This window comes from Dromaius novaehollandiae, chromosome 6, assembly GCF_036370855.1.
Source record: "Dromaius novaehollandiae isolate bDroNov1 chromosome 6, bDroNov1.hap1, whole genome shotgun sequence".
In the NCBI taxonomy this organism is placed as follows: domain Eukaryota; kingdom Metazoa; phylum Chordata; class Aves; order Casuariiformes; family Dromaiidae; genus Dromaius; species Dromaius novaehollandiae.
The window spans coordinates 39886661-39913549 of record NC_088103.1 but is presented as its reverse complement, the minus strand read 5'-3'; the positions used below and the strand labels follow the sequence as shown (position 1 = coordinate 39913549).

The window sequence follows — 26889 nt, the reverse complement described above, 5'->3', positions numbered from 1 at the left end:
CAGCATATCATACTCAAATACTTTCAAGAGGTTGCAACGATACTAGTCCTCTCTCAGATCTTCCCCAACACTCATCAAGGCAGAGACTAACTTGAAATCTTGCTTTAACTTTATAACAATTTAATATACAGTCACATTCTAGAAATGTTATTAAATCCTGCTCACATTTTCTACTTCCTCCTAATTTAACTGTAGTCATATTCAATATTCAAAATTCACAGATGAATCTCTGCAAACCAATTGATTAAAATGAAGTATACGGAATTTTTTTCTCATTTAAAAAAATGAATCTACATCCCACAACGCAATTTTTAACAGTAAGTTAATTCCAGGCAATGTGCTTTCAATGATATAATCACACCTCTAGGATATGAGAGGGATTGATAGTATAGCATGTCTTCTTTCTCTCTGTGGGTTAACAAGTACATCTGTCATCCTCTGTTTCATAATCCACACAGTGCTGAGAGTTTTTAAATTATAAGGCTAAGTTTAAGACTCAAAATAAATGCCAGCTTCATCTGCTGGATTTCAGAATCTTCTATTAGGCAAGAGTTAGATTAGTCTTATACCTTCTCTTATACCTTCCAAAAGAAATTTGCAGCCCATGAAAAAGAAAAGCTTGGTATCAATATTTGTATTTCTCTTAAAGAGACAAGAAAAGATGGGACTTAGAACATTCACAATTTTATATGTGATAAACTCTGAGATACGGAATACAGATGAAGCTATATTTTGATTTGAAAGATACTGTACAATTTTGATGGGGATTTTATTTCGTGTTGCAAATTCCTACTCAAATATGTGTGCATTCTTTAAATCAAATTCCAAAATTGACATTTGCATATTTTAAAAAATTGCTTCAGCTACAAAAATTCTTTTTGCAAGTACAACTGGAATCTTTAGATGCAGTATTTTGGAGGCACTCAGCCATTCACCCATATCATATCAAAAGACAAGACAAACACTAGTCTTAAGCAAACAAAATTGTATAAACTGCCTCCAGGCTGAGTTTCAACAAGTTCTGATCACTTTATAGTCTAGGTACAAGCACACCTTAGAAACGCAATCCTCTGTAGATATGCTGTAAAGGATCTCCCAGGTTGACTGGCAAAATTTAAAGTTAATATCATTTCATTAATGTTGCCCTTCTCAAGTGTTTTAGCACAGATCATGAGTTGGCTTTTGTAACAAATTTCTCAGTCATCCTCCTCTTATCATGCTTTGGTTTGTATCACACAGTGGTTTTGGAGTCCATGAACTCGATTTCATCAGAATGAAACCAAAACAGAAGATGCATTTCACTTCATGGACTTGAGTCACTTAGGGGTGTTCAGTCTATGGTATCCTACTTGAGCTAGTCCCAAGTCAAATCCATAAAACATTTAGTGTGGATGTTAGATGCTTTTAGTAATGGTGTATGCCACTAATCCACTCTTATTGCACTGTGGCATGCAGACATGTACTTTGTGTTGGTCGTTTGCACAGAAACAATGAAGTTAGTTAGCCCAGTTTCATGACTCCTCCTACATCACTGTTAGGGTCTAACAGATTTTTGTTGACTCTGTCATTAGAAACCTTGGTGTACTATTTCTCTAACTGAAAATATAAGAAATTTTCTTTAAAATAAGCATGCATCAAATGATATGAATATTATTATGATTCAGGCTCTGACAGTAAAAGAACTGCATTCCTGTCAAATTTAGATTTATATTATTCATATGCATTTTTGTTTAAACAGTTATTTTAAATACTTAGCAACCATGCAAACATTTTACCAATCATTAAACATTAAAAAATGCAAAAAAGTACAGTTTATAATAATAAGCCTGCTTAAAATACATAATTTTTGGTCTATTTTTTGTCACATTATGTTTACCTATTAACTAAAATCACAACATTAGAGCTTTAAAAAACAGAAAAAACAGAACACACACACACACACACCTCCAAACACACACATACTCTCCACACACACCCTGGCAATTTCTACTCTATTTCAGGCACATAGCAGTTGACATTATTGTTTTGTACAACATGCAGATTGTAATTGGAACAGAAAGATTATATGAAAACAATATAATCCAGTAAAGTAAATCCATGCTGCAAAATTACAACCCTATAAAATTTATTAAATAATAAATCCACAGCATGATTGTTTCTGAGTTGCTAGCTCAGCAAATAAATGTTCTTGCTGATGCTGACAACAAAAGAACACCCATCACCGTTTTCATGAAGTATGCATTTTAGACAATTGAATTTAAAAACATTTATTGCTCAACCCCCATCTCCAACATATAGCTGCAAGAAGGAATTTTCTTTCAAATGCAGCTCACTACAAATTATACTTTAACTTAATATGTTCATTTACTTTGGAGATTATTAAACCAGTAGCTGCACATGCATAATTCCTTTAAGACACCCTGCAGATTTTTTTTAAAGAAAGAGTATGACATTGCTATTAAATATTGAGGCGTACTACTTTGTTAATTATGATAATATGCAAAGCATAAGCTACATAAATAAAAGAAGACAGTCTTTCTCATTCAGCTAGGCTAAGTATCAAAAAGCAAATATAAATACATATTGGATATAATATTGTAAGGCTCAATTTCCCTGTAAATGTTCACTTCAGCAGGCCATTAATTAGCCTATTCATACCAGAATTGAGCTTCTGAGCAAGATTTTTACATTACTGATATTACACAACAGTCTAGTCAGTCATTCATTTTCCTAGAAAAGTATATCAGCTGGATGCCCCTGATACCCTTTTACTGTTCAATTATTTTTATAAGAAATACATTAACTCAACCTTTGAGATAGAGCACTGTAAAAACAAACAGATGTGCCCAAAACACTTATGCAATATTTCTTAATTAAGTAGCACTAAAATACAGCTAAAGAACTTCTGCAAAGTAGTAGACAATAATAATGAGTGTTCAAAAAAAGATGGCATGAGGAAGGATTCCTCTAGCAAGCACTCCAAAAGGTCCATGCAGGGCTATCACTTCATAGTGACATGATTAATCTTCATCAATAAACTGGTCTCATTCGACTGAACATTTGATACATTCACAGACCCATCTCTTTCCGCCACACATTAATAGTATTAAAGTTATAAAATCAAAATCTCATTATAGAGGTATATATAAGATATTTTTGCACTTCTTTTCTCTATGTACTATAGAATGGGGGAGGCATTACCAAAAAGGAACAGTACATTTGCCGTAGTAAGTGCTCTGTTAAATATCAGCTTTTTACACAGGAGAACTATGTTAATTTCTCTTTATTTTTAGAGTCTTCACCTCACAGCAAACAATACCAGTAATTTCCCCAGTCTCAGCTGTATTGCTCTTCACCATCCTGCCATGTTTTCTAAGGAGCTTAGGAGGGAGAAAGACTATGAGATTCCAATATTTCTACATCCTCAAAACACATTACTGTCTTAGCACTGAAAAGAAGATGGCCAATGAATAACAGCAACACAACTTTTCGGTGTGGTTGTTTTGACTGGTATATACTTTCCACAACAAAATTAGTTAAAACAATTATGTTATATCTAACTAATTCTCATCCTTCTTGATCTTGTCATTTCTCTTTCTTTGGTCTCAAACCAACTTTTTAAAATTACATTAAGACCAGTTAACAGACAAAAAACATACCTATTTTTATAGACACAGTACTAATGACTGTGAGGCCTCATACTTGATGGCTGGAGAGAAAATACATGGATACAGCTTTTGGAGTTATATAGGTACAATATGAAATTTAGGATATTCAAGAATTCTGCAACCACCAAAATCCTATATCTAACAGATACATATCATTTAAAGCAAGGTCAGCTACTTCAAAAATTCAGAAATATTGGATCATTGTTTTCCCAAATCAATCCCGGATATAAATCTGTGCTGGACACATGTTCTGGCACATATGCCAATCACCCAGACATCCATTTCTGTAAATTTAGCCACTGCTCACAGCATGGTAATTTGTTCAACTTGCATCAAAGTTGTTATCTCAGACTATAGTGTAGCCTACCCTCTGGTCTTCCTTAGGGGTTTAGAGGATAACAGTCTGTTTACAAGGATGCTTGTGTCCTGAGCCGATCCCCATTCCAGAGAGAACAACTCACCCAAGCCTGAGTGTCATTTTAACTTTTTTCTGCTATTTAAATTCATTGCAACACACTATTTTACCATCTCGCCTGACCGTGACCTGGATATTACTTAGGTAACAAGTTTTTTCTGAAAAACAATGCCAGGTCACAGTTAAAAAAAGAAAAACAATCTGGAAATCACAAGTGAAGTTTCTTTAGATTTTGGACTCTGAAGTTGTATACATTCTGGAAGTAGGACATTTATTCTTAAAAATAAACAGACAAACTCAACTGCTAAATATTAATATAACCTAACCTGCTAAATATTTTATCTGGGAAACAAGAAGCATGCTGGTTTTCTATTACGAGAACAAAAATCTGCTTTGGTTGTAACAACATAATCCTATTGCAACCTTCTCCATTTAAAGAGTTGCATTTATTCTCAATCCATTTTTACACTTTGGCAACATGGTCCTGGCAATGTTTACATTTCATTATTTTTTCTGTTTAATAAAGTGAATGGTGAACTAATTTTTTTGTAAGAATTATATCTCAAGCAGTCATACTAAATCTGTCTTTAATCATCAGCAACTAATATTATAAATACAGCTTTGAAAACCATAATTTTGTTTTATACAAGTAGATAATGAAAATGCAACACAGAAGAATAACACTGAAAAACTAGATTTATTTCTTTTTCTTGGTCTGAATCAAACAGAATCTTAAGCAATTAAGAGTCTCTCTGTGCATGACTTCTTCATGCCAAGACTAAATATATTCTTGACATTATAGCGTAGGATTTTTATGGCTTGTTCTAATTCAGAAATAATCTGCATAGACAGTATTTTCTACTAAACGTTACAAGAAACCATGCCGAGTCAAAAAATCTCCATGAGAACTCATGAAGTACAGCATCACTGGTGTTATTTTCTCCATGTTAATCTGTGTGATGAACTGGAACTTTTACACCTTGTATGAACATATCAACTGAAAAAATCCAGGTGAAATCACTATTCAAACTACTTTATTTTGAGATAAGCATAACACCTCCTACATATCAGTTTTGCTTTTCATTCTTGCCACTCGTTCTTCTCACTTGTGAATAAAATATAATCTGTTATTAAAAAATAAATAACCTTTAAATTCAATTTTGTACTGTGCTGAGCTGGGAGTTCTGCAAGTTTAGGTCAAAAACTAAACTCTAAATCTAATATATAGCACACCACCATCTTCAAGCATGCAAGCATTTAGAGAGACATTTCTTCTATATGCTTATCACATTTAAAATATTATTCCTTAAATTTCTCTTAGTTTTCTTGTTTATGAAGAGGCATTTCACGTGAAGATGCAAGATACAATTAGAACTGCCTGGAAAAGAAGCAATTTCAGATACAGCATACAGTGTCTGTAGGGTGAAATACAATCATGAACACTGAAACACTGGGGTTTTTTGGAGAAAAAAATAAATTTACAATTTGGGGTGTTTTCACTGTTTCATGCCCAATATGAGATGTGTTTAAGGAGACTGTTTTTCAGACACCAAAGGCTTAGCGCATTTTTGATAACTAAGTCTTTTTAAAGTTTTTTGAAAAGAAGAGCATATTCTCTACGGGTCATTTTGAAAATTTTGGCCAAAAATCCCCTTTCATCAAGACTGCTATGTTTTCCCCTTTCTCTAAATATGAATATTCCTAAATTATAACAGAAAAAAAACCCAAAGATTATTATAAGGCAGTATAAAAGCAAAACAATTTAAACCACTCAGTAACTATTCCCAGTGGCTTTAAGAATAAAAAAAAAAAAAAAATCCAATCTAGGAGAAAAACAACTAAAATCAGCAACTGGTGATTGCAACCATTTGTATGTACTTGGTCATTCATGATAAAAGCCCAAAGAAGAGAAATGTCTTACACAATTTATCAGACAAAATGGCACAAAAATGTAAAAAAGTCAGCAAATTATTTCCCTGTGTTAGCCATTAGGAGGTACAAAATACTACTGATTTTTAATGCATTCATCTGTGGGTGAAGTTTTTTTCCTAAAATAAGTAATGCAGTCTGACATTGTAATGTATTGCATTTACTGCTCAGAAAATGAGGGTGAAATCAACTGCAATCAAACAAAAATGCCATTACAAAAGACTTTTTTCAAGAATCTTCATTCTACCAGTTGGAAAATATTTTGCAGAATACCTCAAAAGCTATTTTCTTAACAGCCTGCAGGGGGTTTCCAAGACCCGCTATGGAGAGGGACGACCATTTTACTGCAAAACTATTACTGCTTGAATCTTCTCTAGTGCTCTGGTAGCATATATCATGCATAGGGATTCAAACAGGTTTCTACTTTGCTGTTACACTGGAAAGTTCTGTCATATCTCTCCAATCGATGTGCAATCTCTGATCTCATTTAATCTGAAGGGCATGTAGCCAAATAATAAAAGAAGAAATTAAACTCTCTTATGCTGTAAAATTGCAGGGGACGATGGAAGCTACCACGCCACATGTTACATGTCAGACTAATCAGCTGCCAAGAGACACATTTGAAGGGCTTTCCTGCGATTACAAGAACAGATGCTGGAACTTGTAACTGATTGCAGATGTCTCTGTATAAAACTATGAGAACAATACAGAAGCTGTGAGTGGTTATAGTAGTGAGAAAATAAGAGTTTCTCATGACCTAGAAATCTTTAAAAGGGTAGATTTAGCAATTTCAAACGAGCAAAATGTCTACTCTTTCTGGGAAGACAAAACTGTGGGCACACTCAAATGTTCACTTGAGGATGAAGTAAAAGTGGTTTAAGAAATTATCATCTTTAGCTTATAGCTGCCAGCTCTTAACCAGAGGCTATCACCTTTGCAGCCAAGAAATTGTGATTGTGTGAGCAGCTGAAATCTCTTTCAATACTAAGTAAAATATGTTTCCTTAAATCATTTGCATTTATTTTATTCTGAAATAAGCAAAAAAAGTAGGACTTAGCAGGTAAAAGCACTACATTTCTGGACAGCTGAGAGTTTTCAAATCATATTCTGACTATCTCCTCTGTGAATATCTTTTGTAAAGCAGTGACTTTACAAATTTCATCAGGAAGGTTAACATACTGATACACAGCTAAGACAACACAAAAGAATTACATTTTATAAATATTCCTTATCCAGAAAATACATTTATACCATTTAGATGTAAAGATCACAAAGACAAAAATGTATAGTAACTCCTGCATCATTGCCAGAAACTAAGTTACACAATAACATGTAGGAGGACTTGATCAACAACATCAATGAAAGCAATTCTAAGATTATCATTAATCCTTGAGAAATGATCAGATAAGCACAAAAGAGAAAAAGGGATATAATATAAATCAAAGTGCTGGATCTCTGCTGTGCCAGTAAAAGTAATAAGTGGTCATCAGTTAAAGGACCCCTGAATTCTTATTTCTCATGCTAAGATGCTCAATAAGCACAAAATGTCTGCTACTTAAAGAGATTTAAATACTACAAGCTGTTGATACTTTCTTTTCTAATATTTCAGATATCTTTTATTGCATCATAGCTCTAAAAAAGCTTTAGATTCACTTTATTAAAAATCCAGTGTTGATCATACATTTGCAAAACTGCAGAAATAGGTTTGCCTTATCCTAGAAAAAAAACAAAGACTATCTTGTTCTCACTCCACTGGTGTAAATCAGAAACAATTTTGCTATGGACAGTGAAGTTACATTTATGCAAACCAACATACTACAAGAATCAGGCTTAAGCAACAGAGCTATTAATAGTAGATGAAATTAGTCACTATATATATATGTATATATATAGCTACAGAATTAAATCGTGTTTGTGCAGGGTAGAAAGAAAAATTTGTTACACAAGAAAATATCTCCTTTAATGGACTCAAAGAGAAACCTCAACTAACTTATTTCACTCAAGCTTAAGAATAATAGAAAGAATTTTAATGGTCAGGAACCACAAGAATTTAACTGAATTTAACTTTTACCTTCTGATTATTACAATAAAACAAATTATAGAATGCTGGAGGAAAATAACTTTGGACTGCAACTGCTTTTTACTCAAAGACATTGACCAGGATTTCATCTGTTCACTACTAGCCATAGTCTTTACTAAATTAAACACAGTTACACTCAGCTACACCAAGACTGAATTTGTTCCTCTTGATTATATTTAAAAATCCAGAGAACTAGATCCTGAAACAAAATACCAGAACAACAGTAAAAAGCAAATATAAAGAAGAAAGTGTTCTGATACACACCAAGTTATTTTTTAGAAGATTCGAAAGCTGAGATATTATATAGCTGATAATGGAAAACTTTGCACAACAGCAAGGGAACAAGCAGGCAATAAAGCATTTACTAGGGGTCTCAAGTTATTGAACAATTAGAACCAGCAAATGCTGGAAGTTACTGAGCAAAATATTCATACAGCTAGTTTCTACATAGATACTCTAAGTTTGGATTGTTAAATATAAGGTTTCTGAAAATGATAATAATTCAAAAAAATGAGATACCCCAAAACCACTAGTTTTGGTAGAAGAGAATCTTGGTAATTATTAATATAGTATTATGAAAATATATTTCAGTATCTCTTCTAAGGACCAGATTCATATTATGTAGCCATACAGACACAGCTATTGCTACAAAACATCCCACATTTTTTGCTAATGGAGAAGTTGAAAGGATGTTCCACTCACCTACACGTTACAATGTTGCAACTATAATACGTTAACTTCAAATTTTGATTTTGGTGGTGTAAATAAGAGGAAATTCTGTCCTTGAAATTCTTGAGAAACCTCTTCTTTCCATTAGTTATAAGTCTTTGGAAAAGGGGAGCTATGTGTTGTACTATCAGCATTGTTGCTTTCCCGACAGAGCTCTAAATGTTGTAGGGTTCAGACACATTTGTTTTTGCAGTGGCAAATTCTGCCATGAACTTGAGTATAATTGAACCAACAAGATTTCTAGTGCTTTCCATTTTGCATGAGAAATTCTCCTTCCCTGCTGGACTGCTTCAGAACTAATAGCTGATTATTTTTCCATAGGCTTCTATGACTGGACTGCTAACCTAGTCGTTCTCTGCTAAATAATTAATATATATATATATTATACATATATATATAATAATTAAATAATTAAATAGCTCTTGTTAAATGTCTCTGCATGTATTAGCGTCTGATTGGATCTTTACAAAAAATATATACAATTAAGTTTTAACTAGATCTGTCTACTTTCAGACCAATTTCCAGCCTGGAGATTGAGTTCCACTTCATGTTAGTCTTACTGAAACAACTATATCTTAAAGAACAGCAAAGGTATACAAATACCACACATTTGATTTTCTCTACTTCTCCAGTCTTAAAAGACCAAAAATATCCTTATATTAATGGGATTATTTCTACATCTAGAACCACCTCAGAAAAGAACTTAAAGCAGTTTTTTAAATTAAGCATATCCTTTTTCTTAAGTGTGTTTAAATATTTGTTAAATATATATTTGTGTCTGTGTGTCTGTGTGTATATTTGTATAACTAAAGTTTAGAGCATTACCCCCAGATGTAACCTCTTCTATACTATAGTTATTAATCACCTTTTCTGTTTCAGTTTCAGACCTAATAAAATATCTGATATCTATTTCTGAAAGACAAGGCAGCTGAGGGGATAGAAGGAATGAAAGTAATGAATTTGTAACAGGATAAATTTTCTACAGGAGTATAAAGTAAGAAAGCTTGTTTATATTGAATTAAAACATAAAATTTGTTGCCACCACTACCCTCAGCTACGTTAAGCAAAACTGTGCTTAAGATCTTCAAATAACAGAAGTAAGTAAAGTTATTGTACCTATAAAAATGTATAACAATGTGTAAAATTAGACTAAGTTATGGCTGCTAAAGAAATTGTAACTTTGCATTCCCAACTTGATATTTAAAAAGTAGAACCATAATGACAATTTTCAACATTTATGTAGGATGATTGTGTTTTATTTGCATTTAATCCAAGAAAGGAAGGACCATAAAACCCCAACATATCAAACAATTCTTAGAAAGATTATGAGACCATTTTGCTATATCCTAGTGGAAGTACACTGAAAACTGTAATATCACTTACAGTCAGTTGGTAATTCTGCCTAAACACTGACTCCTTAAACAGCAATCCTCAGCTGATACACGGACTAATGCTTTCCCATGCTTGCTGTTCAGAAAATCACACCACTCTGCAGTGAGAACATGGCTCCTGATTTACTAAGGAAAATCAAAGTTAAAAAGTCAAACATTAGCTAAAAATGGGCGTTTTTTTCAGTGCTTTACAGAAATTTTATAACTGTCTTCTGTAATAAAGGTAAGTTATCATAAAGATCAACTAAGCCAAATATCCTCTCAATATCCTATGAAATCCCACAGCCATCAAAATAATTTCTCTCTGGCAGTTTAGCATGAGAATGTCATACTCAAGGGATTCTTTTTCCCTCCCCAGAAAACTGTAACCTTGTAAACACAGTTTTACAATGACATTTTCCTTCAAGTACAACTCCAGCTCCTTTACCTAGGGTTATTTTGTGCCTAAGTAGTTTATGGAATACAAACATATCTATAAAAAAGTTCCTACTTTTAGTTGATTCTTTGCTTTTAATTTACAATTAATTATGCTAGAAATCATACTTCTTTATAATACAGTTCATCTACAACAAAGCAAAAAGAAAATGATATGTATACATACCAATTAATAGTATGCTGAAAAGTTTGCTCAGCACTAAATTAACAACTATTTCAGCAGCCAAAAAAAAAATGGGTCAGTAATTTGTTAAAGATACCTTTTTTCAACTTCCTCAGCCAACTTTCTGATGCTAATCCACCTTTCTTCTGCTTTAATACTATGAGACTTATTTTGAATAAATTTATATTGGACTGAAATTAATTTAAGTTCAAAACTAAACCCATGTACAGGCATTTTCTTCACTCAGTACTCAGACTATCTTGAATACTGTTCAGTAAACAGTGTTCACCAAAGAAAGCAAATAAATTTTCTCAAAACATATTTGGGAAAAAAGGCCTTCTAAAATGGCTTATTCTAACACTCTACAAAAAGCAATATAGAGTTTCTTTGAATACGTTATTATGCTATGATCTCTCTTCCTTGTATTTCATACGAACTAAGAAGCCTTCTTTTGCTTAAAACACATTTCATTGTTTCAGATAACACAAAGCATGTTTATTCTAGAATAAAATATTATATAAAAATTAGCCATTGGTGTTGTTATGCCTATTTAACACTTAAAGAAAAAAAATTACTACTGTAAAATGGGATTGCCTGACAGCCCTCTTATTTGTGCAGACCTTTGGTTATTTGGTTGAATAGGATAAACGAAATCGCACTTTCTGTTGGGATTTAGCATTATGTGAGCTCTTCTTTTTCTGATTAGTTTTAAATTACAGCTTCTTACCACAGAGTGGTTTTTCTTTTTATTCTTTTTTTTTTTTTTTTTTTTTTACTATGAATGAGTGACCCACTGCTTGTTAGAAACCAAGGTACAAAACAAACAGTAGAACTGGAAAATTTTAACTTAGTTTCATATTCCAGTGCCTGAAGCATGCTCAGTTCACTAAAAATGGAGCATACTGTACTGTTTGCTCACTGATCCTTAACATTTACTTTTATCTAAAATACTTTTATTCATATAGACTCTTGGCACCTGTAACTTAAACCTCCAATCAACTGTGTATCTGTTACTTATACAAATAACCACAAAGTGCCTAATCTAAAAGACACTACTGATTTTTAACTACATCGACTAAATCGCTATGAAAAAAAAGTTTCTAAAACGTATTTTACCAATATAAAGTTTCCTCTAAAATTTTAGCCTTCTGATGATCAGGTGGCAAAAAAATCCTATCTTTAAAACAGCTGTAAATTCCATAAATGCAATTCTCTGCCTGTTAGACATAAAAAATGCTAAATAGAAAAGCCGTATAAAATCTCTGCCTCAATCTGCCATGTCCTTTCCTAAGTGCACCGAAATTCCTACAAAATCATGTTTATTCTTCATTCTACTTTAAGTAAATGAAGAAGAAAATGCTTTCTGATGCTGTTTATACTACTGATAGCCAAGGATACTGTGTTCATTTATGATTTCTAAATTTCTGTCAGTTTTTACTGCAAATAAAAGCTAAAAGATCTTTGTCCTTATTCTTAGTCTTACCCAACACAGGACTTAAGGCCCTTGAATATAAGGTTTTGAGCCAGAAACTTCTTCAACACAGAATTTTGTTGTAGGAGATAAAAGGTCAGTTTTTCAGCCATCTGCCACAGTAGTAGAAATCAGCAACTTACCTGTTTCCTGATAGCAAGTTAAGCCCTGAATATTACTTTAACAGTTCTATTAAAAACTAATAAAAGAAAGTCTACACAGTGTTTTTTTCATAGCCTGTTTTTCCCCTCACTGTTTTTCAACCGTGAAGGTGCTGACCTGTACGGACAACACCTGACACAAGCATCCAAAACTCCAGGCGTTTTGCCACATGTAGAGTAAGGATGAAATGTGCAAGAACAAACATTTTGAACATTAAATATGGTTACAAGCAGAGGGCCTCTTACCCTGGGCACAGTGGAGTTGATGCCCACCAGAACTTTGTAACTCCCAGCAAATTCTTTCCAAGGTCTATTTCCCTCCTGTGCTAAAAGCAGCACCAATTCGGGAGCCACACCACGCCAGAAGAGAAAGCAGCCCAGCAGCCCTCAAGAAGGACTTCCCTGAGTATCCCCAGCGTCACAGCACCAGGCATGCAACACCTCAGGCTAAAGTACAAAACACACTGCAGAAGAAAGTCACAAGCTGCTTTACAAGGCAATGGCTATTTTTTCTGGCTTACAATTTAAAACAACTAAGTACTCTTGTCTTGTTGGTGTTATCTTGATAATGAATACCTTGCACCACTCTTATTTTGTACAATATTGTTGTCCTATTATTACAATATTGTTAACACTACAACATTACAATAAATATTAGTATTACAACATTAATATTCCAAAATTGCTGTCTTATTCTTGTTCTCTGCCATGGTGTATGACCTTGTGTGCACAAACATGTCTACTGCAAAATCTGCCATTGATATCACCACCACCTAAAAAGCATTAGAGGCATCAATGATTACAAAACTGCTGCAACTCCATCAGAAAGTATATGACTCCTATTCATATTAGCTGGATTCTTGCAGCTGAACACATCATGCCTTCCCATTTTGAAAACTTGAATTGTAATAAAAATACATAAAATTGTGCTTTTTAAAAATCTCTCAGCAATAATCTATACAGCATTTATTACAAAACTAAATGTACTCAGCTTGATTTTTTAACCTGAAGATAATAAGCAATTTTTACATGATTGCCAGACTCAATGGGAGGAAAAATGGATGACTGCTTCAGAGCCAGAATTTAGATATTCTATTTACCTTCAAGGTAAATTTGTACCTTCCTCATATAATCATTTGATATAGAAATGCGTTTTGTTATATTAATTTTAACTGTGAACACTTGTCTTTTGTTTTTAAATAATATATGATACATGGGCAAAACATTGGGTCATTGCTCACTGAAGATAAATAGCTAGGAACAGCAGCTTTTGTGTTATTAAAACCAAATATTACTAAATGAAAAACATGTTGTTGAACATGTATCACCATTCTGTGGTCAGAACAGCAGAATAGTTTAATGCTAAAAAAATGAATACACTAGTTAAAACCAGACCTATTTTAATAACTTTGTTCCAACTACAAGCATATAATTATCCAGCAGTTATAAGAAATGATCAATTAATTCTTTCTTTATAGTGTGGTTTTATGGAGCTCATGGATTTTTTGTTCCCTTGGTTAACACAGCTTACATATTATAACAATTCCTACATATTTTCATCAAAGTGACAGACTATGTGACTGTTCTCCATACAGAACTGCTATTAACAGATGTTGCAAGTGGTATCAGTGATGGATATCAGAAGCTAGGAAAGCTTCAAGTGCAGGTTACCAAATGAGATTTCTGTACTAAGGCATTAGGTATGATGAAACCTATTTTAGGCTTGCAGCTTTGGCAACAGAACTCACTCCTCTGAGTTTGACATCTAAGCTCCCCAAATAGCAAACGGAAAGAGTTAAAAGCTTAACAGCAGGCTGAGTAGAGGAAAAAATAAGGAAGCCAGCAGGAAACGTTAAAGAGCTACCTGTATCTTTTTCTAGAGTAAGTTGCCCATGTCAAGATGGTAGTTAGAACTTGACAGCTTCTATCTGTGGCCCACGGACTTTCCTGGGACTGCTTCTACCTTTTACATTAGCTAGTGGATTAAAAAAATAAATGAAATGGAGGTTTGGGAGTGAAAACCATTCTCCTAGATCTACGCTGTGACTAGCAGACCATTTTTCTGGTGGTCTCAGGGATCTGGCTGATGCCAGTGATTACTGCTAGTTGTCTTCTCTTTAGTTTCCTTCTGAGTCCAGGCTTCTTGACTGCACAGCGGTTCAGCTTCAGTGGAACGTCTGATGGTTTAGTCTACTCTGACTACAACCAAGTAATCAGGATATACTCCTAGACACAAACAGACTCGGTCTTGAATCCCTTGATTCTGAAGAGGGAAAGGACCCTAGGTCTTTCATTTGCTGCATAGCATACTAATCATGAAATATTTACGTGAAAGGTAAATGCTGCTCCTATCATCCTAGTTCTAAATAAAATTAATGGTAGTTCACGTGCTCTCAGATGATCTCAGCGCTGGTGGTATATGTGGATATAGTCTAAGCATACTACACACATCTTTCAGAGAAAAGAACATTGAATTTCAGAGTAGCAAATCAGCTTAGACAAAAAATAGGTGCCTTGATGGTCTGTTCAGCAAAATCAGTGGCTAGGTACATGCAGGAAAAGACTATTAGGTGCCTCAGTAAGTATTCCAGAAAAAAACTTAAAAACTTATTGATTCAAAAGTAAGCGTTTGGCTCACTTAGGTCAGAAGGTGTATTCTTCTTAGTCTCTTTGGTTCGACCACATAACGTTTGACAGAGCTGCATGTGAATTCAGTGATCAAATGTTCTTTTAGATCTCAGAGTATGAAGTCTATACTGTGATCCTCTCTTAACAGTTAATAGATGATATTCCATCCAGTGTTTAAAAATTTTCAATCCACTGAACATTTTGGGGACAGAAGTGTGCTTTGCCACATGCCCAGCTGTTAAACAAATCCAGAATCTAGTGAATAAGATGAAAAAAACTTCCAAGTGAAGATTTTTCAGAGTACAAAAGAAGCTTGAACTCTACACAGAAATGTACTAGCTGCCACTGCAAACCTCGAAACGATGGTGTAACCCACTTCCTTAGTAATACATAATGTAAATGGTGCATTTGCAATTTGATTTAGATTTTGAATGGCTAGAGTGATGCAAGCTACAACCCAGAGGAAGCATGGATAAGTATAGCATAACAAGAAAGGTATTGGGAATGTAAGCGCTGGATCACCCCTTACACAACATAGGTCAAGACAAAATTGATGGAATTGCAGAGCCAGTCATAGACGGTAACGTGTCTCCTCCCTTCCAACAGTGTTATCTCCATTTTGCAAAGGAGATGGAATTAAGGGTAAGTGGGTGAAAGAAGATAAAGAGCATCTTACTGGAGCAGAGAAGTAATTGTTCTACACAGTTTCTCAGAGGCTACTTGTAAGACACATCTAGTTCAGTTTTCTGTGCATTTCTAAGAAAACACAGATGCAATCATAAAACATTATAATGAAGGAATCCAAAGAAAAGCTATTAGAGAGCTAGAAAATTTAGCATGAACACTCATATTAGTTGAGGTCAACTTGTAATCAATCCTATGAAAAAAAATGACTTGGATCCAAGGCATTATGAGACACTACTCCAACTTTGCATATGAAAATCTTCAGCCAGCCAATGAATATACAGGCAGTGGAGAGGTTTCTTATAGATCACTGCATAAATATTTGATAAGAAGGGAGATTAGTGGTAACATAAATACAAATTTGAAAAGCTCTTGTGAGGTTTTCTGAGACAGGCATTATCCTCCCTCAGGACTGGTGTGTGGAACCACACTGTGATGAGAGTAAGCCACAACACAAACATATTACAGACACTGAATTCCTGCAAAATAACAGGACATGCAGAACAGAAGCTTTTCAACCTTCAGTCTTCAATGCCTCAGCATACAGCATGGTTTTCAAATCTTCCTGGCCAGCCTAACACAGCTGCTGATAATAAAATAGCCTTTTCAAAAGGAGATTATAAATTTAATCTAAAACACCACAATTATTACTTTCTCACTGTTCAGTCTGCTGGCATGAACTACCTGCAACAACTAGAAATGACTGTAGAATACTCAAGTGTGTTGTTAAAGAGAACATATCCCTCAGTTGCATAGCCATTTTATGACAGTCCTGAAAAGTAACTAATATGTCTTTCACGGGCAACAGTATTGGGACTTTCTTCACAGGTATCAGACTCTTCAGTTCCCATTTTAGGGGCAGAAAATATTTACAATGGCCTTGGATTGTTGCAGAATCAGGTCATAAAATTCTGAATCGCTACAGAACAAAATAATTTTATTTGTAAAAGGTTGCTGAAAAGATTACTTGATAAAGTTTTAAATCTAAGATGTTTTTCCCTCTCCTAGAAATCATTTCTCAGGCCAACGTCATCTGCCTAGTTTTGCCTATTTTGAGTAGCATCATACAATTTCTAGTATAATGATACATTAGTGTATATAAATACATACATATAGGTGTACACACGTACAGACCTACGGGTGCTTTGAGACTAAAACTCAAATATTGTGTCATCGTGCTATGATACTTACTAAATAAAATGATTCTTAGGCAGATAATTTCTTCCATTTTTAAATTTACTGCCTCAAATACAATTTAAGATATTTCTACTCAGAATACTTAGGTTGATTCTTCTCTACATATGCCCTAAGCAATGTCAAAACACAGCCAACTTCAGCACTATCACTACTTAGTTTTTAAATGCAAAGTGAAAATTTAAACTGCTGCTTTCTGTTTCTGTCATTGTTTGTGTAACTTTTTGAAACCTAGAAAAATAAGACTAAAAGGAAATTACTTGATAACTTTCTAACAAATAAATAGACAACAGCATATTTTAGTTTAAAAGAGAAACCCCAAAATTAAATGATTTTCCTTCTCACGCTGTTTACTCTTTTTTATAAAAAAAAGTTTGTTTTCAATAATGTGTGAAATTATATAATTTGCTGTATTAACATGTAATATACAAGGTTATATATATACATATATACAACAATATATATATTTATTATTATTATAGCTCGGCAGCAAGGAGAAAAGGCTGCCTGTTTACATTGCCCTGGATACTATGAATTACTTTGAACAGTTTTGCAAAATCTTTGGGGATCATCAGTCAGGGTTGAGAAAGAAGATGACAGGAAGCAGAAAACCTGAAGCATGAGTAGAAACTTAGAGGCTCCCCAGAGAAGAGCTAAGAGGTCTGTCTATATCAAGGAGCAGAAACAAAACAAACTGGTGAGAGACAAAAGCGGACTTTCCTACGGTGTAGTATGGATTATATGGCGTTTTTTACAACTTAGGACACTGCAAGAAGTTGCCGAATTGGAAATGAGAAAGAAGGACAACCACAATGAAACGATTTGGTAGTGAAAGGTAGATCTGTTTCCAGTTCATGTTCCTTAGTCCACCTCTTCTAGTTTTCCAGATAATCTTGTTCAAGTGTATTGTGTCTGTGTTGTAATAAAGCGGACTATGAATTACTTTGAAGTGATTGTGGGGTTTCTTAGACATACTGCCTGCAAAAATTCCTCTGTAATGCACACATGCTCCTTGTAAATAAGACTGTTTTTTTTTTTTTTCCCAGGTTATCCAACACCGATTGCCCTTCTGTACTAGGGGAACAGCGCTCTGTGCTTGATGGTGCCCCAGGCAGCTTTCAGCAGTAGTTCTTTCGGGGAGGCAGGGGAGGGAGGAGGTCGGTACTGGTTCCTTCACAGGCATCACAATGAAAACACTAACATTATGTAAGTTACTGTTGCTGAACAGGTAAACTGTTAGTGCCAGAGGAAAAACAATCTGTAAATCTACCCAATAGACATCTTCAGAACCTAAAAAATAAGAGGACCATTTTCAGTTAGGTGCCATGCTCAGCAGAGTAACCACATTCCTTAATCAACAAGATTTGAACCCCACGAATTTTCTTTCTGTTACTCAATATACCTTGGTCTTGGGTGGATCTTGAGTATAAACAAGTCACTAATTTTCTTTTTTCTTCTTTTGGCTAACAGAAATAATCAGAAATTATAACTAGACTACTATTATAATGCCTGCATCTATTTCACCTAACTCAAGGTCCCTTAAAGTTAAGGAACCTAGTCTAACATCTTAATCTTGTCATGCTACCTATCAGTTTTTTTAAAAAAGCTTCTTGAGGCATTTAATTTAGACATATACAAGTTGGGTGCCTAAAGTTTAGATGTCTAAGTTTTTGTGGAATGAATCCAGGCAGAAGTACATGTGGGTGTGTGCTTATACACCTAATCATAGCTATAGGAACACTTACATAAATAAATGTGAAAATAATTGAGTTACAAAACATGTGAAAGAAGTAGACACGGAACAAGGTGCTTCTCCAGAGTCAGATGCTTCCAAAGAACAGGAAAAGCTCAGATTTATTACCCGTACACTCACAGGTATTGGAGGAACACAAAAGGCATCCAGATCTCTCACCTAGCTCCAGCAGATGCTATTGACTTGATGCACATAATATGCATATTTACTAGAAGCATCTCCACTTTTGCTAGTAGTTTGAAGATTGATTTATATGTTGTGAAAACATACAACATCCAGATTAGACTATCTGGTAAATAATTAAATAAATATTTCTCATGAACAATTAAGTTAACATTTTTAAACAGAATGATTATAAACTCTGGTATATGTGGGGAAAGCTGTTGCCTTTGGTGTTGAAAATGTCCAACTGTATGATAGCAGAGAAGACAGACAGATTTATAATGGCAATAAATATGATAGAGACTTGCTTAAAAATCTCCCTGTATAGCCTCCCAGGCAGGAGAGCTTTTACAAAATGATCATCAGCGTTTAAGCATCATGCCTTTTAGGCTGCTCAGAGAGCAGTGGGAGCTAAAACAATGTTCCTGCTGTGCTGGTACTCAGAGTTTTACTCCTACTGAAAAAGCAACAGCAATGGTAGTGTAATTATGGGAAAACTGAACATTGTTTGGGATGTTATCATTTTAGGGAAAAAATGCAATACAGCAAAGAGCTTACGTTATCTTATTATTAAATGTATTATGCATTCACAGCATGTGTCATATGTTACTGTAAAGACTTCTCTCCTACCATCTCATGCATTTTAAGAATAATTTTTAAAAATCTCAGTTAAAGAATATGACAAGATGATAAGCAGCTAGAGTATTTTTTTTAACACTGACAACTAAGTAGATGATTAATGAGTTTGAAAATAATGCTAACAAATTTTGCTAAGACAGCACAAAATTGTTCCAAGCAATCTTCCCTACTGTTTTCTCCCATTATTTTATCCTCCAGTCTGTAGTACATGTCTTATTCTATTTGTCCTAGAATTTACATAACTGTTGCACATTTCCCAGATATGCAGTACCTGAGCGATGACCTTGAAGAAAATATAACACTAAGAGAAAATACTAACAGAGCAAGCCAGTATCTGTTCCCATCTTCAGCTAAAGCTCTTTCACTTCCAGAATTCATCAATATTTAAATATGAATTTCCTATTACTGAATTTTGATGTTCATGTCTTCTAAATTGCATCTCAGCTGGGACCCGAGCAGAATTTAGGCAACGAATCAAAGTGATTCTGAATACCTCTTCTCCATCTCTTCAACACTTTGGACAACAAAGCTTCCTAGGTTTCTACATCTGGACAGCTTCATCTGCTCAGAAGCCTACAATGCCGAGCTATGCCTCCCTATCATCTAAGCTTCACCACAATTTAGAGTCAGCGTAGGAGTGTGCCTAACTCTGCTTAGATCACTAGTGGTTTTGATTCCTTAAATATGTCTAACAAACTGACAACACTGCAGTTAGCACTCCAAGGGCTGCTCAAGGGCTACTTCAACATTCTTTACTAAAGAATAATCAGATAAAAGGGATAAACAGAACAGGAGCTTGGACCAGAACTCATAATCTATTCCCTACTAGAGTGCTATACTCCTTCCAGTTCAGAATTAATTTCTACAGAAAAATGTACCACATGCTCAGGCAGTCTCAACCCTCCTACAGAAGCATGAGCCTTAAGAGAAAGAAGCATTGAAAGGATCCAGCCAGAAACTCAGCTGGCAGCAGCAGAGAAAAGTGACAGAAGAAAGGACTATGAAGATGACTTTTTTCAGTCCTTCATGATGTTTTTTCCTCTGTTGATTGGCTGTCCCATACCATTTCCTTTTTTATTTTCCAACTATTCCAGCCGCACTTAAAATCAGCTTCTGACTGGGATGCCTTTTCTTCCAGTAGTATCTTTTTTCTCTATGCTTTAATTATTGTTTTAACTTGCAGCTATTTTCTTTTTTTTTTTTTTCTCAGCGTTACCAAAAGCATTAACAGAAAGAAAAGGAAAAAAAGGAAAACATGATATTTACAAGAAATTATCATGTTTTAGAAAAACACTTGTTACCACTTACACTGTCCATTTCTGTGCTCATCTCCCTTTATTACTCAGAAAGATATTCTGGACAAAGATTTGCACACTGCCTGACAAACAAGGGTCCTGATCTCAAATATGGTTCCAAATTCCTCTTAAATCCAAACAGAAGTGATCTGTCCATTCTCTATTGATCACCAAAATCCCTGGGCCACAATTTGGGCACCAATACCACAGGAGCAAAACATCAATGGTACTGAAGAAAGTCTAACAGTTCATAGTGGCTAGAGTCATCAAAATAGCTTAACAGCTTAAACTTTTTTATGGGCTCTATACAACACAATATAATACATGAATGCAAACAAAGCCTCACAATTATTATTATCATCTTTAATTTTTAAAGCATTCTTTAGTCTAACTGCCATTAAAATCATGTCTACCAATAAAAATATGAACCCTTAAAGTGATATGTAGTGAGGATTGAAAAAACAGGTCATAAAATATGTAATTTTACTGGTCTTATAAATTGATTTTAGCCATTATTGCATTACACATAATTCACTATGGGTGATAGAATGCTTATTTGGTTAGATAGCTGATGTATCCCTGAAGAATAAAACTATATTAATACATCACTTTGCCATAAAGGTGCTATAGACAGCAAAAGAACATTTTGTCAACTCCAGGAAAGAGATCTATTAAGAATTATTTAAAGCTTCATAAAGCACCAGCAAAATGTGCAACTGTCAATAGGGGTAGACATTAATCTCTCCATCCCCTTGAACACACTTTCAACATACTGCACTTGAGTTTACCAGATGCACAGCTTCGTGTAATGACTACTGCATGTTAAATTGCTGAGGAAGAAGTGAACCCTTTAAATGAATAAAAATTCCTTGAGAAGCAAAGGTCCACTTAAAAAAACATCAATATTAGAAGAGAATATTCACAGGAGAAACTTTTCTCACTGCCTAGTAAATTCAATCTTAGCTACCTTGATGGGTTTTCATGTTGAAAATATCCCCCTATTTAGACACACGGGAGGAGTTACTGTTGATTTTAAAATCATCCATGCAAGTAAGAAAGTAGCCCTACAGCAATATACAAATACCCTATGGAGTATTAGATTTCATTCTCACTTTCTCATCAAGGAGAATCCATGAATGCACTAAATAACTAAACAGATAGAATATGGTAACTTACAGTCCTCAGTGTACAGGACTTTTCTGTTCAAACAATCAAAAGACTTTTCGATCTGTTAAATTCATAATTATTCAACTAGCATCACATATTTACACAAAAGCACTTCTTTCAAAACAGCAACTGGTATATCACACACAAAAATTGAAATGAAAGCATAGGAGATAGATTAACATATAGGGAAACCATTGGCAAGCTACAGCTGTATATCAAAATAAGTCACATTACTTTATACCGCATCGTAATTAGCAATAAACTAGCAGGCTATGATGAAATCATTCAGCTCTCCAATAACAGAATAAAAGCACAGTGCTGCTATTTGATATACTGATAATTATTTAGAGACATTGATGACATCAGGTACATGACAACATGCCAAAAATGATTTTGACACACTATAAAACAGAAGAATATGCAGCCTATTAAAATTGTAAGTAGCAGTTCTAATGACAGAAAGATTCATTTTTCATTACTTGAAAGTATAATATTATTTCTACCTCCATTAGGTCTTTCATGACAGGTTCTAGGTGAGTCATAGGCCTGTCTCCATTTTTCTCCTGCTCATGACAAGTCTCACTAATGCCTGGAAGGAGATACCTTTCTCCACAAACTTGATAATCTAGACCACCTTCCCACAGCAGCTTAATGAAATATGACAATATAGATTTCTGGGGAGACCTAAATCTTCAAAGGAAGTAATATATGGAGACAAATACTATATGTACTAAGTGCATTATGCTATCCAGGTCCTACTTTTAAATCTAGCTGCCCTTTCTGGGAAAAAAAAGCCCACAGAATTGAGATCTCCTGTTAATTCTTCCTGTTCATATATCCCTTATAAAAATTCCCTCTTTTTCTGAGGTAACTGAGCATGACAATATCACATGGAATCTCCCCAAACTGCAATGTTGAGACATAACAACTTGAATGCGCTTAAAAAAATTACTTTTATTCCATTCATTGTGAACAATGAACGATTATTTTTACTCCATTCATTGTGATCTTCATAGAGAGACCAAAAACAATTTAATATAAGTGAGACTGGGAAATGGACTCTCAAAAAAGTGAACAGCTGCCTCCTCCCCATATACACACTACGGTGACCTTTTTTGGGATACTGTGAGGTTGTTAAAATAGCACAGTTATAATCCTGCAGTGATTATGCCAAACAGGATTATTTTACTCATATTTTTGCCTGATTAGTAGGGCTGTAAATCAAGTTTTAAAATCAGATTAGGTCATTTCCTATCTTACATATCATCACTAGAACTGAAGGTTCTGCAAAAACGTTTTTCAGGCCTCACGCTCTGTGCTTCCGTCTGTGATCTCCCAGACAAACCTACAACGGCTGTAGCCATATTGCTCTCCACAGGATAGCAAAGAATGGTGTTACAGTCAACACTGCCAAGATAAAAAAAACCTCTGCTCTCTCACTCACTCTCTAAAGTTCTTTTCTGAGTAACAACGTCAGGAGACACTTTTAAGGCTGCAGATTGCCAACACAACTATGAACACATTAGTTGAGTACCTTGTCATTTTTTTGCATAGCCACTTTCAGAGTTGATATTGTACAAGTAAAAACTGTTTTATTCACTAGAATGAGTATCATACATGCAAAATATTTTCCAAATGAATAAAACTTTTCTGAGGGAGAAGGGCAGTGTTAGGATTCATATTCTTAACAAAGTAAAGCAACAAGTAAAGAAACAGAGGAATAGAAAGCAAACTATCACTTGGCTCTTAAATGGGGATCTCTGCAGGTAATAGACATTATTCTAGTTACTAAATTTCATTTATAAATACAGTAACATTCTGCTTATAAATACAGTAGCATTCTGCTTTTGCAAGGCGAGTTTACGTGGAATGAAATTATACCTCTCTGAAGTATCCTGATTGATCATGTGTTGCTCCCGCAATGCCTCCTTTGCCTAACTGGGACAGCATGTTTAAATCAGACTCTTGGTCTTAGTGTGTATAGATCAAATGACAACTGCCAAATCATAATGATGAATGCAAAAGTTCTCTTAAAAAGATTAATCTGGATTTTTAATCAGTAGTTTAGCTGAGTATCTTTAGTAGCTAATCAACATTTAACTACGAAGTTAATTTCACATTACAGAAAATGTCATTCCAAACTCTTTTCTGCCAGCAGAACGACTTACCTGTACACTGCCCTCCATTTGTGGGATCCCCATAGTATCCTGGCATGCAGGTTTCACATTGTTTTCCTGTTGTTAAGTTTTTACACTGATCACAAACATTACTGTTGATGCAGGTGCTGTGGCCATTACACTGGCAAGCTAGAATATAACATTTAAAAAGCCATTACTAAACTGCTTTTGCAAATAAAATCATGTGATTACAAAGTTGCAGTAGAATGCAATTTTGAAGAGTTAATCCTGACTGATGACCCGCATATATATTTATAGTTTGACACAGAACCTACTTAAAATAACATTGCGACAAGACATGAATTCACAAAAGACCGCAGTTGAGTATGTAGTGACTTGTTAGCTTACGGCTCATGAGAAAGTCTTTTGTACCATAGTGACTGACTGAATCCAGTCCTTCTAGACTTAAAAAGCTTCCTGGTCATTAAAGAAACCTGTTAACAGGCAGTAAGTCACCAACACCAAATGAAAATCGCTGTGCCTACACTGCAGGCTGCTGTGAGGTACTGCACGACTACTGCAATGGAGAAAATCAACAACATACACACAACCATGTATCTACTGGGGAGAGAGGACATACAAAAAAAGGAAAATAACCAAGAGTACAAAGGGATTTTAAAGACAGTAGAAGCACATCAAATGCCTCCAGTCCCTACTCACAATGGCTGGTGAATTTAAAAGGAATTTTCCTTGCCAAATGAAACCATCGTAGAAACAACTGATCTTTGAAACCCCATCTACTCTCTAGTGCTCTGTATTTTCAGCAGACTCACAGAAAGTACTGGTAGCTGCTGCAGCAAAATCATACAAATTCTGCCAAAATATTTGATCCCTCTGCCAGGACTTGGCTGAAATAGCAAGAGGCAGTACTTCGGAAAGTAGTTTTTACCTCTCTACAGAGTGGGACCTGAAAACTCAGGGCTCAACAGATTAGCAATATGTCAATTACAACAGCTTGTCAAATGTCAGATTATGTCAAAACTGTCAATACCTTACTAGTAAAGTGTTTAAGACTCAGCAGATGACAGCTACTTCAGTAAGATTTTTTTTTTTTTTTTTGTAATTTGGATTTTTAATATAAATGTCAGTCTGACTGCTGCCTTGTCTAGAAAAAAAGTAGTTCTCGCTGCATGATTTAAAAGTTTTCAGGGCTAGTTTTGATTTAGTAACTTAATACTTTGCCAGGCTTGTCTCTGAAACCATTAAACCTCACAAGCTTACAATTTCCTCTTGTTTCTACAGCTACGCCTATAAAGTCTTGTAATCAAGTATATGTAGCGACTTCCTGGGTAGGCATTCACAGCACACTTACCTTTACGTGTTACCCAAAGCCTTAATACGTGCTCAGTTTTGCTTTTCTAATGTATTTTTTAAAAACAGATGTTTATTAAAAAGGACTGCATTGTTCTTTTAGTTTTAATTACATGTTCTATTTGAAATGCCAAGTATCTATTCTTGGGGTTTCGTCTGTTTGGCTTTCAAATATTTTCACCATTCACTTAATACGAACTTTCTGTACTACTGGACATAAAGTTTTTACTTTTCACTCTCTTGTAATTTCTGAAGAGATTTAGCCAAGTTTCCTTCATATATCCTAAAACTATTTACTTATTTTTTAGACAACTTAAGATTACTAACTAATCATAGACCAATAGGCCTAAATATAAAAATAAATAGCACAATTGTTTTTTTCAAATCAAAACTATAGTATCAAGAGCAGATCCCACAAAATAGTAAAAATATCATATGGATATAATAATACCATTACCAGCATAACTGCAACACTCATACAATAAAAGAGAAATCTACTCTGACTGAATGCTTAAAAGATGTTCTTGGGATATGAGTAGGAATACATATTTAAGAGGAATGAAGACTATATATTAATTTATATTCTCCATGCAAGAATGAACACTAGGAAATTTTAATTTTTGCCTCTTTTGCACAAATTCCATGCTATTTTCTTCAAATACTATGTGCAGAATGACAAGCTCTCAGAAGTCTGGAGCAACTACTTACCCAATATCACATGCAAGTTGAGTGACGTGATCAAAGACAATCATGATCAAAGGCAACTTATCAGTTCATCATAGCAGGTTTCAACTGTTGCAGTCAAAGGCTAATTTTTCTAACCCTACTCACTTCTGACTTATTCATTATCAGCTATCTGAATTTTGCAGCCAGTGAGGCAATACACCTGTATGCAGTAGGCCCTGAAGCTGATCAACAGGGCTGTACAGAGAAGAATAATGGTTAACTGCAAAATCCTTATTTTCCTCAGAGATATCCTCTGCTCCCCATGAAATCCATGATCTACTAAAATTAAAACAAAGTAAGTCTGCCTAATTAAGACTGTATTCTAATGTAGGGAAAATGTCCCACTCTGATATTTTCTAACTAGCGGGTCATCAATTTGTAATGCTTTTATCCTGATACTTACCTTTATATTTCTTCATTTTTGGATTATTTAAATAAATGAAAGCAACCTTAATCAATCACATTTTTTGAAAATGAATTTTATTTTGCTGCAAGATGTAATATCACCTGGTCATATGTGATAGCCCTCAAGTCTCAGATTTCATTAAAGCCCAAGAAAATGGAAGAGATATTAAATCAAAGTCAGAAATTATATATATAATAAAAATCAACAAAATCTATAATTGACCTGGCACTCCATTTTGAAATAATATTATATTTTAGCTGTTTTTCCTAAAAATCTTAATTGGATATTGACAAAAGTGGAAAGCT

General features: G+C 34.5%; 1 protein-coding gene across 5 annotated transcripts in view; it reads right to left on the bottom strand.

The window, feature by feature from the left end:
• The window catches only part of ATRNL1 (attractin like 1), a 567608-nt gene that overhangs the window by 384623 nt on the left and 156096 nt on the right, over positions 1-26889 (bottom strand). For all 5 annotated transcript variants that reach the window (XM_026096163.2, XM_026096166.2, XM_064514272.1 and 2 more), the window contains exon 20: positions 24133-24270. In XM_026096163.2, coding sequence (XP_025951948.1) covers positions 24133-24270 — 138 coding nt within the window. The remainder of the gene's footprint in view (positions 1-24132; positions 24271-26889) is intronic.